Consider the following 16,677-nt stretch of genomic DNA (forward strand, 5'->3'; position numbering starts at 1 on the left):
CACCCCCTATAGACCCCCCCTTTAATCCCCCCACCCCCTATACACCCCCCCTTAATGCCCCCCTCCCCCATTACACCCCCCCTCCCTTTATTCCCCCTATACTCCCCCTCCCTTTATTCCCCCCACCCCCATACACCCCCCTCCTTTAATCCCCCTATACTCCCCCTCCCTTTATTCCCCCTATACACCCCCCTCCCTTTAATCCCCCCTATACACCCCCCTCCCATTAATCCCCCCTATACACCCCCCTCCCTTTAATCCCCCCTCCCCCCTCCAATCCGTCTTCACTCTTTAAGTATTGATGAGATCTTGACAGGCGTCCGTCGAGGTCGGCCGCTTTCCAATGAACCACAGACACACTGAATGCACAATGACCTCACAGTGTGTGTGTGTGAGTGTGTGTGTGTGTGAGTGTGTGTGTGAGTGTGTGTGTGTTGCCTGGCTCAAAGGAGACCGAGTTTCACAGTGCGAGACTGAACTTTTTATTTTCTGCGTAAATACAAACAAAAAAACCTGGGAACAAAAATAAAAATAAACCAAACACTAAAAATATCTTAAAGTTGGCAGTGTGTTTAGATTTAATACACAATAATCTGATGAAAAAAAAAGATTAGATAAAAGTGTACATCTCTGTTTGCATTTCCTCCATAAAGTCACCTGTACAGTCTGTACCCTGACGATACACCACACGGAAAGAGGAAGAAGACGGATGCGAGTTCAGATCTAAACTGCGGCTTTTTATTTTATTTTATTTCTTAAATTATTTTTAAAAATGGAGTCACTACAATTGAACTTCCTGAAACAGTGCAGAGAAAAACTTTTCAATATATCTTTCTTAAAAATCTAAAAACTTTAATGATCAAAGTGCCAGAGTTACTAAAAAAAACAAATAAAAGAGAAAGAAAGAGAGAGAAAGAGTGATAATTATAGAGAGAGTGAAGGACAAAAAAATAAAAAGAAAGAAAGAACAAAAAATGATGATGAGAGCACAAAGAAAGAACATAAAAAGAAAGAAAGAAAGATAAAGGAGAAAGAAAACAAAAAGAAAAAGAAAAGTAAAAGGGATGTAAGAATGAAAAAAAAATAAGAAAGAAAGAAAGAAAGAAAGAAAGAAAAAGAGTTTGTTGTGCTCAAATGGTTCTGATTAAAGCTGTTGAAAGAACTAAAAGAAGAAAGGAGGAAGGTGAGGGAAAGAAAGAACAAGAACAAAAGTGAGAAATTGAGAGACAGAAAGGAAAAAGGAAAAAAAGAAGAATGAAAAAGAATGAGAAACAGTAAAATAGTAAAAAGAAAAGAAGGAAAGCAAGAAATAAATAGTTAAGGATAAAAAATGAAAGAAAGGACAAGAAAGGAAGAGAAAAAGGAAATAATCCTCTTTATTAAAACACAGAAGCGCGAGTCTCAGTTCCGTAACATGAAATAAAAAAAATTTGTATAATCCAGTAATTAGAACAATGATTAAATATTTATTTGGGGTGAAAACATCGGGTCCATGCACACACACACACACACACACACACACACACCTTTAAAATAAATAAACAAATAAATAAATAAATAAACCCACTTTACTCAGCACGGCCTTCAATAATCAGCTGATTTTCAGTTCATTAGCTCTGAACACACTGAGCTTCACGCTGAAAATCATTCATTTTTCAATTCTTTCACTTTTAATTAATAAATAAATAAATAAATAAATAAAGCGTCTTGTTTTGACCCTGAAATGAAGCGTAAAGGTTAAAGCGCAGCGTGTCGTGTAAACGCTCGAGCTCAGCGCCGTGTCTGTGAAATCCTTTTATTTTCTGACGCTCTTTATGTCTGAAACAAACACGAGGAAAGTGTGAAAGTGTGAAAGTTGAAAGAAACAGCGATTCAGGAGAAAACCTGCATGAATTAATCAGATGTGAGAGCGTTTCCTCTCAGCGGCGGTGACAGGATTAAATGATCTGCTTAGAGTAAATTTTTAAACACAACGCCTTGCACTTATCTCTGGAGATGAAGGAAGTTGTGAGCGGAGTGATGAGAAATCAGAGTGATGAGAAATCAGAGTGATGAGAAATCAGAGTGATGAGAAATCAGAGTGATGAGAAATCAGAGTGATGGTTTTCCTGTGATTAAATCACAGTGATTATTAAACCAGCTTTACCTCCGCGCTGTTCCATCAGCATCTAAAGAACGTTCTGATCCTTTAGAGATCAGAAAATCAGGGGCAGGGTATAAAGTTTACACAGCTTTATAAACAACGAAATATTTTAAAACATCACCCAGACTACTAGAAGCTAAATCTTTAATGTTAGCATATTACACATCATAGCTAACTCAGCTAGCTAAGCAACAGCACGTCCCCAAGTGTTTTATTCCTCTTATACCACAGCAATTTACCAACTTATTAAAGAACATGTCGTACTTTTTTCTTGCTAAACAAGTTCCTGTTCTTTACGTTATAGCAGCTATAAACACTCGTTCTCTCGCCTGTCTCTCTTTATTCTCTCCCTTCAAGTTAATCAGACAAAATAATCGCAGCTTGTTCCGCATGTTACTGAGAAACCGCAAAGAAGCGTAAACTCCTCTGTCCTGAAGACGTCGGAAAACTTACAGTTCCAGCTTTACCTCTGACTGTTACAAAGCGCTGACACTGGAGACTCCTTCCATCAGCGTTACATAAACATCTACTTACTTTAAGAAAACTTCACCACATCAGTGATATTTTAATCCATTTATTATTACCGGAGCGTCTGCTGTACACGTCCCTGTGACTGAGCTGTTGCTATAGAAACAATAACGTATCAGAGCGAGCGCATTAATATAAACCTGCGCTACTGTCAGAGCTGCTGTTCTGGAAAACTAATCAACACCTTCTGACCAATCAGAGTGCAGGATTCAGCAGTGCTGTGGGATAAAGTACAATAAAGTGCAACGGTGTCATATGAAGCTTCAGTGCATTATTTTACTTCATACAAGTTTTTAAAAAAATTTTGAAACATGGTGGTGGTAGTTCTGCTAATTTACTGTGTGTGTTTCAGCGTCTCCTCACCCCAATCACGCTGGAATGCCCTGTTTGAAGCTGAAGGTTTACGTAAAACCAGCAGGTAAGAAAATGATGTAGAAAATGATGATCAATAACCCGAGATTAGAATTTTAACGTCTTAGCTCAGTTCTCGTTAGCCGTGTGCTGATACTATTACAATAATGTTTTCAAATTTTTAAAAATGTTCCGTTCTCATTGGACAGCATTTACTTAACATAAACACACCCACAATGTTCAGGACGGAGTTCTAGGGATCTACTAAGAATGAATTCTCACACTTCCTCTCTCTCTCTCTCTCTCTCTCTCTCCAGACGGTTCGGCGTTCGAGTCTCCGGAGCCGTTCCTGATCGACCGAAGCGCCACTAACGAGCTTCACTTCTGCGTTTTAATGCTATCAGCGGCTGCGTTGGTCCTGATGATGATGCGAATGTAGGGTTTGCAGTTTTATTCCCTCCTTTTTGCCCCTCAGGGAAGTGTTTCTGCCCCACATGTGCTAAAACACTAAACAGAACGATGCAGTCTGACACTGAGGAACAATACGGATTATCTGTTTTTTTTTGTTTTTTTGGGTTTTTTTGGCGGGGGAGGGGGGCGGGGTCTTTGACGTGATGCATGGATACTAAACAGAGCAACGTGGCATTCTTTTTCTTTGCTTTCTCCAACATGATTAATGGCATTACATCTGAGAAGGAGTTCAGTGCAGAAGAAAGTGAATTTTAAACGGCCGTTTTCTGATTTCTCACCTCGTCTCGACTCTGAGTGTCTTTTCCCTCCGACTGATGACACCAAAGGACTACTTTGAGGTTTTTTTGGAAGATTTGAGAACCAGCACCTATGAAAACTAGCTGTAGACTTATTCACGTGCATGTGAAACACTGTGAGGAAAAAAAAAAGAGAAAATAATTCTTACAATATTAATATTAATACTCTATTTTTATTGGTGAACAATCAGCGGACGCTGTATCAAAGCTCCAGATGTTGTTGAGTCAGAAAAAAAGAAAATGACCGTGTTTTGTCTCTATTTAATGTGAAAATCTCCATCGAGATAAAAACCACAGAGGGTTTTTTTTTCGTATTATGTTTCATGTTATTTTTGTAGCGTTTAAAACCGGCATTAATTATTTATGTGACATGGGGAAAGGTTTTTAGTGTCTCGTGTGACGGTGAATCAGCAGCTCTGAGAAACTTGCTCTCCTTCAGCATCTGTTGGGCGTCGGCTGACTTTAAACTCTCACGTTACAGTAAAAGCCGAATCTTTTATCCTGGTTTACGATATCATCCCGATAGTTTAAACAGGTGGAGTGACAACTGTGTTTTTCATGCTTTCATGTCTTTCAAATGTCAAGGGCCCTAAGAAGACGGCTCACCTCGTGCTGCCTAGTTAGGGAACCTACATAGGGTTTGTGACGATATTTTAGTGTGTCATGCGTGTTGAAAATCGTGATATATCAGCACCTGCCTACCTTCAGTACCGTGAAAGTGTTTGATGTCTGAAAAAGCAACACCCAGCGTGCCCACCTGCCGACGCCCCTACAGGCCCACCCAGTGATACGCCCACCCAGTGACACGCCCACCCAGTGACACGCCCACCTGCCGACGCCCCTACAGGCCCACCCAGTGATACGCCCACCCAATGACACGCCCACCCAGTGACACGCCCACCTGCCAACGCCCCTACAGGCCCACCCAGTGATACGCCCACCCAATGACACGCCCACCCAGTGACACGCCCACCTGCCGACGCCCCTACACGCCCAACCAGTGACACGCCCACCTGCCAACGCCCCTACACGCCCACCCAGTGACACGCCCACCCAGTGACACGCCCACCTGCCAACGCCCCTACATGCCCACCCAGTGACACGCCCACCTGCCAACGCCCCTACACGCCCACCCAGTGACACGCCCACCTGCCAACGCCCCTACACGCCCACCCAGTGACACGCCCACCTGCCGCCGCTCCTACACGCCCAACCAGTGACATGCCCACCCAGTGACACGCCCACCTGCCGACACCCCTACACACCCACCTAGGGACACGCCCACCTGCTGACACCCCTACACGCCCACCCAGAGATGCTCACTGCACTCCGCCATGTTGTGTTTTTCATGCAAGCTTTTGTACAGCCATTTTTCTTTGTGCAAAATGGAGAGAATGAAATGAAAAATAAAATAATTTGTCTACAAGGTGCCGTGTGTGTTTCTTTCCAGTGTTCATGGAGTCTACAAATGATTAGTTAATTGTAAGAATACTGCTTTAACAACTATTTTGTTAAACTAAGCAGTTAGCAGCTAATTTGGTAAATGAAACAGATTTAATTTTACAGGATTCTTAAAAAGCAGAAGTAAATGATGACAGAATAATAATTTAGCTATTTATACTTACAAATAATATATTTTTTCTGTTCGGCATATGGCTTAAAAAAGATTTACTATCTTCACAATAAATATAAAAAATGCTGACTCACTCATTGAGACATTTTATTTGTGCTCTAAAAAAATTAAACGTGAACGCTTCACTCTACAGAAATATTAAAGATCGCTAATAGAGCTAATAGAGTTGTTATGATAGCTAAGCAAAGAAGACGCTAACATCTCAGCAACTAGCTCATTATATAATAAACAAATAAATAAATTAATAATAAATTTGAAATATAAACATAATTTAATATAATAATGTACAGTTTTTTCCCTGGTAAAGATTCATTTAGAAATATAAAATATTTTATTATATAGTGTGTCCTCAATTTATTTAGATTTTAAAATAAAATACCTTCTCATCAACACACACACACACATCTAGGGGACTTTTAATGGCCTTTTTGTAATGCCAGTCTGATAAAGTTTCTCCCAGCGAGTGTAATGTTACCGAATAAATCAATGATACAAACCACTCAAACTTCTCTAAATATAAATATATAAACATAAGTATAAATATCGTATCGAGACGCTGTTTACTGTTTACACTATTTAAGCAAAACCACTTATTACTGAAATATCTCCATTCCATTTGACATTTCATTACTACCTCAGGGCTGCGTCTCTTTTTAGCCGTAAATGGCATTTGGTGTGTGTGTGTGTGTGTGTGTGTGTGTGTGTGTGTGTGTGTGTGTGTAAGGATGAGGGATAGAGAAGAAGCCGAAGGTCCTGCTTGAATAATTAATGCTGTGTAGACGGTGATGAAAAATACATGCGCGAGGAAACGGTGCTCCAGATCCAACTTCTCCAGGTGACATTCAGCAAAAAAAAAAAGAAAAAGAAAAAGAAATAAAAATCAGATGCAGAAACATTTTCCTCTGAGGCGTGTTGGGAATACGGGATCGGAATAATCTCACACTCGGGCCCAAATACAGAGGATAATTTTGTGCGTATAGTCTGATAAAGTGTGTGCAGTGTGTGTAAATGAGGTCACATGTAAAGTTTAAAGTTTTGTTTGTGTAAATTCTCAATAGTTATTAAGAGAATGACGAACATTTCTGTTATTATGAAATACTTGATCATAATTTATAAAAACATTAATAAAATAATGGTTTGACTTTGTCTTTAACTGGCAGAAACTAGCTTCCACAAATTTATTACCTGCCCTTCATTTGTATTAATTTACACAGTCTCTGTTCCTGAAATGACTTAAATAAATATAAATATTAAGTAAATGCCTCTCAATCCACAATCCCTCTTTCCAATTCCACTCATTAAGCCTCATCACAGCACCAAGGCAGCGCTGGTTAAAGTGGTAAATGACCGAATACCGGCTTCTGATCAGGGTTGTGTCTCCTTGCTGGTGTTGCTCCATCTTAATGCCATAGTTCATAATATTCTTCTAGATCAGTGTTTCCCGAACGTGGGTTTGCAAACGCTTAGGGATTTGTGGTTAAATTACAGGGGATTCATGAGGCTGTGATGGAAAAATCAATGTCACATTAAATTAAGTTAAATTTTAATATAAGTTAATGTGACATTGATTTTTCCACAAGTGAAAAACGCTTTATTGTAACCTCGTAAGTAAAAAATGATTTAATTATTCCTGGGTAATGTCGAGAGATAATAGCTCTTCACATGTGAGAAAAACGTAATTAATTCTTCGTAGTTAAAAACGTCTTCATCTTTACAACTCCTTAAAATCACTTTACAGACACTTTCTGTCCAAGTAAATAAAAATAAATAAATAAAATCATAAGAGGAATAAAATCCAAGTACAAGTCAGAAAACAGAAGCTCCAAAGTGTTGTGTAAGTACAGAGAGGAATAAATCTGGATTTATATGCAGAGACAGGGACAAGTCCACAGCCGTCTCTAAGTGTTTCACATGTTTCTAATGAAAGTATATCGCCAGCTTTCTTAAAATATTTCAAGGCAAGGTTGCATAGCTTAAACCAGCAGCAAAAGCTGCCAAGTAAAACTTTTCAACTAGCAAAAGTTTTACCTAATATTAGCCTGCTTAAAAGCTCTTAAGGCAAATAATTTAGACTGAAAGTGTTCAGCTGACAAAAAAATTTTGGGAGGCCCTGAAAATGTTGTTGGAGTCAAGAGAACGTCTCTCTCCTGGCTCAGGTCTCATCTGACTGATCGTTATCAGGTTGCGGATGTGATTGTGTAAATCGTGACTTCTCTCTGTGTAGAAAAGGAAAGTTTGGTGTTCTGTAAGATTCTGTTTTTAGGCCCACTGCTGTTTTTTCTATATATGCTCCCTCTGGGTAAAATTATTGGTAAACATGGTATTAGCTTCCACTGTTACGCTGATGACACACAGTTGTATGTTTCAGCAAAGCCAGATGAGAGACTCCAGCTTAATAAAGCTGAGGAATGTGTAAAAGACGTTAGAAAGTGTATACTGAGTAACATCCTCCTACTTAATTCTGAAATAACACAGAAATACTTCTGCTAGAACCACAGGCAGCTAGAAGCAAACTTTCTGATTATGTAATAACTCTTTATGGCCTTTCGGTTACATCATGTGCAGCAGTAAAAGACCTTGGTGTGATTATCGACTCCAGCCTCTCACTCGGAGCTCAGGTAGATAATATTACTAGGATAGCCTCAGAAATTATCGCTAAGATAAAAAACATCTAAATCTGCATGGGGATTTGTGTAAAGCTGCTGCAAAACATTCTGTAGGTTATTTTAAGACTAGCTTTAAGCTGAACCTGGTCTTGCCTATGGCACCGTATCTGCTCGATCAGCACTGCCTGAAGCATTCGGACATATTTTTTTCAAAGCTCTTGTCTAACTCTGGAGAAATACACAGTGCCACACTGCAGTTCTTTCTATGGATCACACACACATATCTTTATAGTTTGTATAAGAGAGCTACATGTTCAATTCCATTTTTTTATCAGCATGACAGTAAATGAACTGCGAGTCAATTCCCCGCTGCCTCTCCTGCCTCGTCGTGTCATACAGAGCTGAATATCAAACCTGACTTTATAATCAAGGCCAGAGGTTCTGTTTAGAGACAGCACTGAATATTTCTTAGCATCTTCTGCGCTTCATCAGATCATCAGTCATGGACACGGACATGTTTTGCTTGTTTTCAGTACAAAGCAGTTTATCTCTGCCCTTTAAATAATAAACAGCTACAGAGGTATGCAGTCTCTCATTAGTTGTCTGGACAGCAGCATGAGCCTCAGGGCCTCATTTAGGGATGCAGAAAAAAGAGGCAGAATTGTGACAAGTAGGTGTGGTCATGTGGCCCTGACCTTAATGTGTAGCATTACACATTCATTTTTTACAAACTTAGATGTTCATATTTGTATGCAAATTAGGTATAATGCTATAAAGAAGCAACAAATCCAAACGATTGGGCCGAATGATTCATCAGATCAATCCTGTGGCACGCGTGCTCAGACGTTTTTCAGTTCCTACCTGTAATTAAGTCTCATTTACTGTTTGACACAAAAATTAAAGACAAACGTTTAACCATGGTTTCATCTTATCTTATCCTGTGCAACCTCTCACTATGGAGACATTATGAAGAAAAATAAAGCTCGGAAGGAATTAGCAGAGATGGTTTGTGTGTCTCTGGTGAGTGTACGTCTGGACCTTCCCTTGTCACTGGCATGGAACCATCTAGGGGACATGTTTTGTACGCTAATGATCAAAAGTTTGGAATCTGTCAAAAAATTTCACATTTTCCATGAAAACTCATACTTTTATTTATCAAATAAGTTGCAAAGTGAATAGAAAATATAGTCAAGACATTGACGAGGTTAGAAATAATGATTTCTGTTTGTAATAACAATTTAGTGCTTCATCAAAGAATCCTCCTTTGCAGTAATTACAGCCTTGCAGACCTTTAGCATTCTAGTTGGCAGTTTATTGAGATAATTTGCATCAGATTCACTCCATGTTTCCTGAAACACCTCTCACATGTTGTTTTGGCTTGATGGGCACTTTTTTTCATACCATCCTGAGGGCTGAGATCCGGTGATTGCGCTGACCAATCCATTACAGACAGAATTCTAGGTGACTGCGTCTTCCCTAAATAGGTCTTGCATAATTTGGGGCAGTGCTTTGGGTCATTGTCTTGTTGTGGGATGAAATTGGCTCCAGTCAAGCGCCGTCCACAGGGTATGGAATGGAGTTCTCGTACACACACCTTTCCAGGAAAAAGATAAACTAAAGGTATAAAAGATGCAGCTTTTACTCTTCCACCTGTGTGACAAGGACTGATACAGTTTAGTAACCTTTTTTTCTGAGAGTGTATAAAAGAACATGAAATGATTTCACCATTGAAGAATCATCAGTTTTATTAAAAAAGTCACAGGTTCTAAATTGAAATATGAACAGTAAAATCATATTTTGGATTTAATGGCACCATAGAGCTTTTTAAGCCAGCTTGCTGAGATTTAAATTAAAACCCATTCAAGTGACCAGTGAAACAGATGAATAAGTATACTGCTGTCAGAGCGCCACCTGGTGTCAGCAGTGGTGCGTTTACATTGTGCAGACAGATCCTGGTGCTGTTAGAGCTAAAATATATAAACTAATATCCGCAAATATTTAGGAAAAGAAAAAGATCAGTGTTTTATGAGACTCTCATGTGTTTTTAATTATATGCAGTAAAAGTGTCCTTGGAAAAATGAAAGAAAAAGAGAAGTACAGTGCATTACATCAGTATTGTAATAGTATAGTTTATAAAATTATTTACAAATAAAAAGCATTAAAAGATTGCATAAGCATTCACCCTGGTCACTCTATCGATTCTGGTTCAGTTACCACCTAAAGTGACATAATGAGTTGAATGGAGTCAACCTGTGTGTAGTTAAAGTGTCACATGATCTCAGTATCAATACACCTGTTTCTAGAAGAACCCAGAATTTATGTATGTGAGAACAAACCTGAACACACAGCATCATAAAGACCAAGGAGCGATCAGTAAAGCAAATTTACAGTATTTATCAAAGACTTTACAGAAACTGCTTTCAGTGCAACACAAACTGCTTTCAGTGTAAACACGAGCTGTTGTTTATGAAACTTTTAGTTTATTTCATGACCAAACAAACCTAAAAATTTCCACCAGATTTGCAAAAATATCTCTGTACTCATGTGTGTATGTTGATAAACGCCAATCAGACGAAATTTACCAAGTGTGTTCACAGCACATTTATATGTAGCCACACCCACAACACTCCATAAAAGGCAAAGCTTACAGAGAGCTGAAAACAACAAAATGGTGACTAAATGGTGAAAGAGCGCCTCCTAAGCACGGCATGTGCTAAATGTTTCAGTAATGCAGTTCAGCCACTGCAGCGTGTCGGCTGCTACACACACTAACGCGTCCTCCTTTCATAGGGTGCCATTACTTTTGTCACTGTTCAATCAGGCCTTCTGTTGCTGTTGTAGCAGAATTATTTGATGAGCGTGTACTATTTATATTTATATCTTTTTTTTAAGCAATTAAGTAATTTTAAATAATTTTAATTAAAAGAAAAATGCTTTATATTCCAAAATATTAGATGTTTCCTGAAAAAGAAAACAAAAAAATATATATTTAAAAAATACACCAAACAAACATGTAACTACAACATAATAAATACGACATAATAAAAGATCTTGACATGTACAACAGAACACAAATTTTACTAAATATTGCATATTAACATTATTATTTAAATGTATATGAACACAATGACACAAGATCCTGCTGTAAACTGTTTTAGTGCGTAACATTAAATTTTACATTAAACGAATCAACTGTTCAGCCTGAAGGATCAAACTTTAGACTATTTTATAATAAACTGTTTTCTGAATTTAGTTTTAAACCCTCTAGCACTGATGTTTTATCTGATTGAGATGCAGGTTTTAATTCCGTCTCTACATTACTGACGGAGTTTTGAGGAGATTTGTGGAGATTTATGACTACACGATCATGTTGCAGCTGCTGGTGTCACTCCGCTGGGAAAAGATTTTAATCAAATCCTTTAATTAGACTCTTAATTAGATGAGATGCTGGGAAATCAATAATTCTGGATATTTACTTGCTAAATAACAACATGACATTACACAAGGTTGGGAAATTATCACTCATTTATGTTGACAGTTAAAGTTACATTTCAAACTTGAAGCCTAAATTAGGGATATTATAAAGGAATATTTTGGTATACTGTTAAAATATTTTGTTATTAATCAGAGGCTTTTGTGGCCTGTCCTGTGCTTCATGGTTGCATAGTCTACTGTCTGACTGTTTGCGCTGTTTTAATGTGGGACTGTGGCGGGACACGGTGGCTTAGCGGTTAGCATGTTAGCATGTTTACACCTGGGGTACGAATCTCGTCTCGGCTCTGTGTCCTCGGAGTTTGCATGTTCTCCCCGTGCTTCAGGGGTTTCCTCCGGGGACTCCGGTTTCCTCCCCTAGTCCCAAGACATGCCTTGTAGGCTGATTTTTCATTTTCCAACTGTCTAGACCTTATTTTCACTGTCACTTGTCATCTGTCGCTCTCCTGCTATTGCCTGCTTGCCCCATGTACCTGCATGCATGTTTTATTGTGGTTTTGCTCTTATTGTGTTAGACGGATTTATATATGTAATATACTGTGCATGCTTTTTTATGTCTGTGCCTCTGTTTTGTATGTTTTAGTTAGTGTTTTGAAGAGGTTTCTTTTGCATGTTTATGATATAATTTTAATAATTTTGTAAATTCCATTATATAATTTGTTTTTAGGGTGAATCTGTGAAATTCTGTGCAGAGATTACAGATGAAAAATAACCTTTGGCTGACTCTGGCGCATTTACAGTAATGTTTATTAATGTGCGCTGTCCCTGTTAAATAAACCAGTAAATAAATTACATAAATAAATAAATAAATAAGTTGACTTTGATTTTTGAATTTGCGAGGTGCAATGCTCTAAGTTGTTCAACACGTCTAGATGTAAATATCACGGAAATGAAAGTGGAAATTCTGATCTATCGTCTCATATTCATCTTTGATCTCAAACCCAAATGTTTTCAGCGTATAGCAAAAACAAAATAACGGGCCTTGCTGTTCCAATACTTTCGGAGGGGACTGTATTATTAACTGGAATATTTTGAAATTGAAAGCCTGAGATCTCAGGTTTGGAGTGTGATACAAAGACGAACCCTGTGCTACTGTTTATGATTCAGCCTCGTTAACCAACAATGCAAATTTGGGGAAAATCTGAGAGTTGTTTTTTTTTTTTTTCTTGTCCAAAACATTCCCTCAAAGGCCCCAATAAAACTTTTTTGCAGTGAAATTTTTTGACTTTTTCTGATCTTCTTCATAATCACACTGTTGGTTAGTGAGGTTGAGACATATACGGAAGTGTGTTTAGTTTCATGCTGTCGCACTCCAAACCTGAGATCTAAGGCTTCTAGTTTCAACATATTCCACTGACAGTATATTGAATCTTCACAGTATAAGGAGAAAAGGCTGGGAGCTGAGCAGTGTGTAGGCTTAGAAGGAATTTTCAGACCTGCAGAAGTTGTTTGGATTGTTGACCAATAAAAGGATTTCCACTGAGTGTTTTTTTTTTTTCTTAACTGCACAAAATGATTCCCTGATCTTCAGAGCCATCATCAAACTGTACAAATTAGTAAACATTTAGATATTAGTAACTGCTTTATCAGATCAGATCTTAGGTTTGGTATGCAATAGGAAAATGCATTCCTGTTGCATTCCTGTTTCAAACTCCATCAAAACATTGGTGTGAATTTGGGGAAAATCTGAGAAAAAAAAAGCCACACCTTGGAGATTTACTGGCCAAAATCTTTTTCACTTTGTCAGATCTTCTTCAAATTCACTCCATTAGTTACTGAGGGTAAGATGTAGACCGGAGCACAAACTTCATATTCCTATCACACTGAAGAAACTGTAACAAAAGTCAAAATCTGACCTCCTGAAGGTTTTCCCACATGCTGAAAACAGCAGCCTCAGATCTCAGGTTTGGAGTGTGAGAGGAAAATGAAACCTGCACTCCTGCTTATGTCTTGCCCTCCTTAACCAATCGTGTGAATTTGGGGAAAATCTGAGAATGTCAAATTTTTCACCCAAAAAAACACCAAGGCAAAGGCTAACCCCTTACAGTTTTTTTGGGTGAAAAATTCAACATTCTCAGATTTTCCCCAAACTCACGTCATTGGTGATGGAGCTCAAGACATAAGCAGGAGTGCAGGTTTCATTTTCCTCTCACACTCCAAACCTGAGATCTGAGGCTGCTGTTTTCAGCATGTGGGAAAACCTTCAGGAGGTCAAATTTTGACTTTTGTTACAGTTTCTTCAGTGTGATAGGAATATGAAGTTTGCGCTCTGGTCTACATCTTACCCTCAGTAACTAATGGTGTGAATTTGAAGAAGATCTGACAAAGCGAAAAGATTTTGCCCAATAAATCTCCAAGGGGTGGCTTTTTTTTTTTCAACAAAAAAAATTCGACTTTCTCAGATTTTCCCCAAATCCACAGTGTTGGTTAAAGAGGGCAAGACATAAACAGGAATGTAAGATTTGTTTTCCTCTCACACTCCAAACCTGAGATCCGAGACTCACAGTTCCACCATGTAAGGCATAGGCATGTAAGGCAGAATTTTTGGGGTGAAAATTTCAGCTTTCTCAGATTTTCCCCAAGTTCACACAGTGGGTTTCTGAGGTCAAGACATAAACAAGAACGTGAGTTTCGTTTCCCTATCACACTCCAAAGCTGCAGAAAGACAATTTACCCATGTGAAGGTTTTCTTACATGTTGGAACTGTGAGTCTCACATCTCAGGTTTGGAGTGTGAGAGGAAAACGAAACCTGTACTCCTGGGGTTCTTCATTTCATCCTGTCACACTTCAAACTGGAGATCCGAGGCTTTCATTTCTAACGTGTGTTACCATGCACTAAATATCTCCCTGAGCTACAGAGCCATCATCAGACTGTACAAATTAGTAAACCTGTGTATATTAGTAACTGCTTTAATGAAATTAAAATCAGATCTTAGGTTTGGAGTGTGAGAGGAAAACGAAACCTGCACTCCTGCTTATGTCTTGATGTCCCTAACCAACACTGTGGATTTGGGGAAAATCTGAGAAAGTCAATTTTTTTGTTGAAAAAAAAAGCCACCCCTTGGAGATTTATTGGGCAAATTTTTTTTTTTTCACTTTGTCAGATCTTCTTCAAATTCACACCATTAGTTACTGAGGGTAAGATGTAGACCGGAGCGCAAACTTCATATTCCTATCACACTGAAGAAACTGTAACAAAAGTCAGAATTTGACCTCCTGAAGGTTTTCCCACATGCTGAAAACAGCAGCCTCAGATCTCAGGTTTGGAGTGTGAGAGGAAAATGAAACCTGCACTCCTGCTTATGTCTTGAGCTCCATCACCAATGACGTGAGTTTGGGGAAAATCTGAGAATGTTGAATTTTTCACCCAAAAAAACTAGCCTTTGTGTTTTTTAGACAAAAAAGTTGAGGATCTCAGATTTTCCCCAAATTCACAGAGGTGGTTAGTGACGTTGAGACATAAACAGCAGTGCACTCATTTCGTCCTGTCACACACCATACCAGAGACCTGAGGCTTTCATTTCTAACGTGTGTTGGCCTGGGAAAACCCTTCACATGGTATTGTAAATATAAAGTTGGACGATCACCAGGTTGTTTAGTTGTTCAGGCTGCAGGAGTAATAGATGATAAGGCTAGTGAGTGAGGAAATCACACTAAAGCCAGTAACCACAGAGTTCTGAACGGCTTCGTCCAAAACTTTACTGACTGGAATATGTTGAAAACAGAAGCCTCATATCTCAGGGTTGGAGTGTGACAGGATGAAACTAAACACACTCCCGTTTATGTCTCAACCTCAATAATCAACAGTGTGAATGTGAAAAAAATTGGAGAAAGTCAAGAATTTCACAAAAAAAGCAGAATCTGTAAGGGGTTAGCCTTTGCCTTGGTGTTTTTTTGGGTGAAAAATTTGACATTCTCAGATTTTCCCCAAACTCACGTCATTGGTGATGGAGCTCAAGACATAAGCAGGAGTGCAGGTTTCATTTTCCTCTCACACTCCAAACCTGAGATCTGAGGCTGCTGTTTTCAGCATGTGGGAAAACCTTCAGGAGGTCAGATTTTGACTTTTGTTACAGTTTCTTCAGTGTGATAGGAATATGAAGTTTGCGCTCCGGTCTACATCTTACCCTCAGTAACTAATGGAGTGAATTTGAAGAAGATCTGACAAAGTGAAAAAAAAAAATTTTGCCCAATAAATCTCCAAGGGGTGGCTTTTTTTTTCAACAAAAAAATTGACTTTCTCAGATTTTCCCCAAATCCACAGTGTTGGTTAGGGACATCAAGACATAAGCAGGAGTGCAGGTTTCGTTTTCCTCTCACACTCCAAACCTAAGATCTGATTTTAATTTCATTAAAGCAGTTACTAATATACACAGGTTTACTAATTTGTACAGTCTGATGATGGCTCTGTAGCTCAGGGAGATATTTAGTGCATGGTAACACACGTTAGAAATGAAAGCCTCGGATCTCCAGTTTGAAGTGTGACAGGATGAAATGAAGAACCCCAGGAGTACAGGTTTCGTTTTCCTCTCACACTCCAAACCTGAGATGTGAGACTCACAGTTCCAACATGTAAGAAAACCTTCACATGGGTAAATTGTCTGACAAAGTGAAAAAGATTTTGCCCAATAAATCTCCAAGGTGTGGCTTTTTTTTTTTCAACAAAAAAAAATTGAGTGTTGGTTAAAGAGGGCAAGACATAAGCAGGAGTGCAAGATTTGTTTTCCTCTCACACTCCAAACCTGAGATCCGAGAGGAAAACGAAACCTGCACTCCTGCTTATATCTTGCCTTCCTTAACCAATGATGCGAATTTGGGGGAAATCTGAGAATGTCGAATTTTTCACCCAAACAAAACACAAACACAAACACAAAGGCTAACCCCTTACAGTTTCTGCTTTTTTTGTGAAATTCTTGACTTTCTCCAATTTTCTTCACATTCACACTGTTGATTATTGAGGTTGAGACATAAACGGGAGTGTGTTTAGTTTCATCCTGTCACACTCCAACCCTGAGATATGAGGCTTCTGTTTTCAACATATTCCAGTCAGTAAAGTTTTGGACGAAGCCGTTCAGAACTCTGTGGTTACTGGCTTTAGTGTGATTTTCTCACTCACTAGCCTTATCATCTATTACTCCTGCAGCCTGAACAACTAA

At 38.7% G+C, this 16,677-nt stretch overlaps 1 protein-coding gene across 1 annotated transcript in view; it reads left to right on the forward strand.

Moving 5' to 3' along the window:
- Window positions 1-4,608, forward strand: part of efna2a (ephrin-A2a) — an 84,188-nt gene extending 79,580 nt beyond the window's left edge. The window contains exons 3-4 of the mRNA XM_026910649.3: window positions 3,024-3,089; window positions 3,340-4,608. Coding sequence (XP_026766450.3) covers window positions 3,024-3,089; window positions 3,340-3,461 — 188 coding nt within the window. The 3' untranslated portion in view covers window positions 3,462-4,608. The remainder of the gene's footprint in view (window positions 1-3,023; window positions 3,090-3,339) is intronic.
- The last annotated feature ends 12,069 nt before the right edge of the window (window positions 4,609-16,677 follow it).

Source organism: Pangasianodon hypophthalmus, chromosome 14, assembly GCF_027358585.1.
Source record: "Pangasianodon hypophthalmus isolate fPanHyp1 chromosome 14, fPanHyp1.pri, whole genome shotgun sequence".
Taxonomy (NCBI): Eukaryota; Metazoa; Chordata; class Actinopteri; order Siluriformes; family Pangasiidae; genus Pangasianodon; species Pangasianodon hypophthalmus.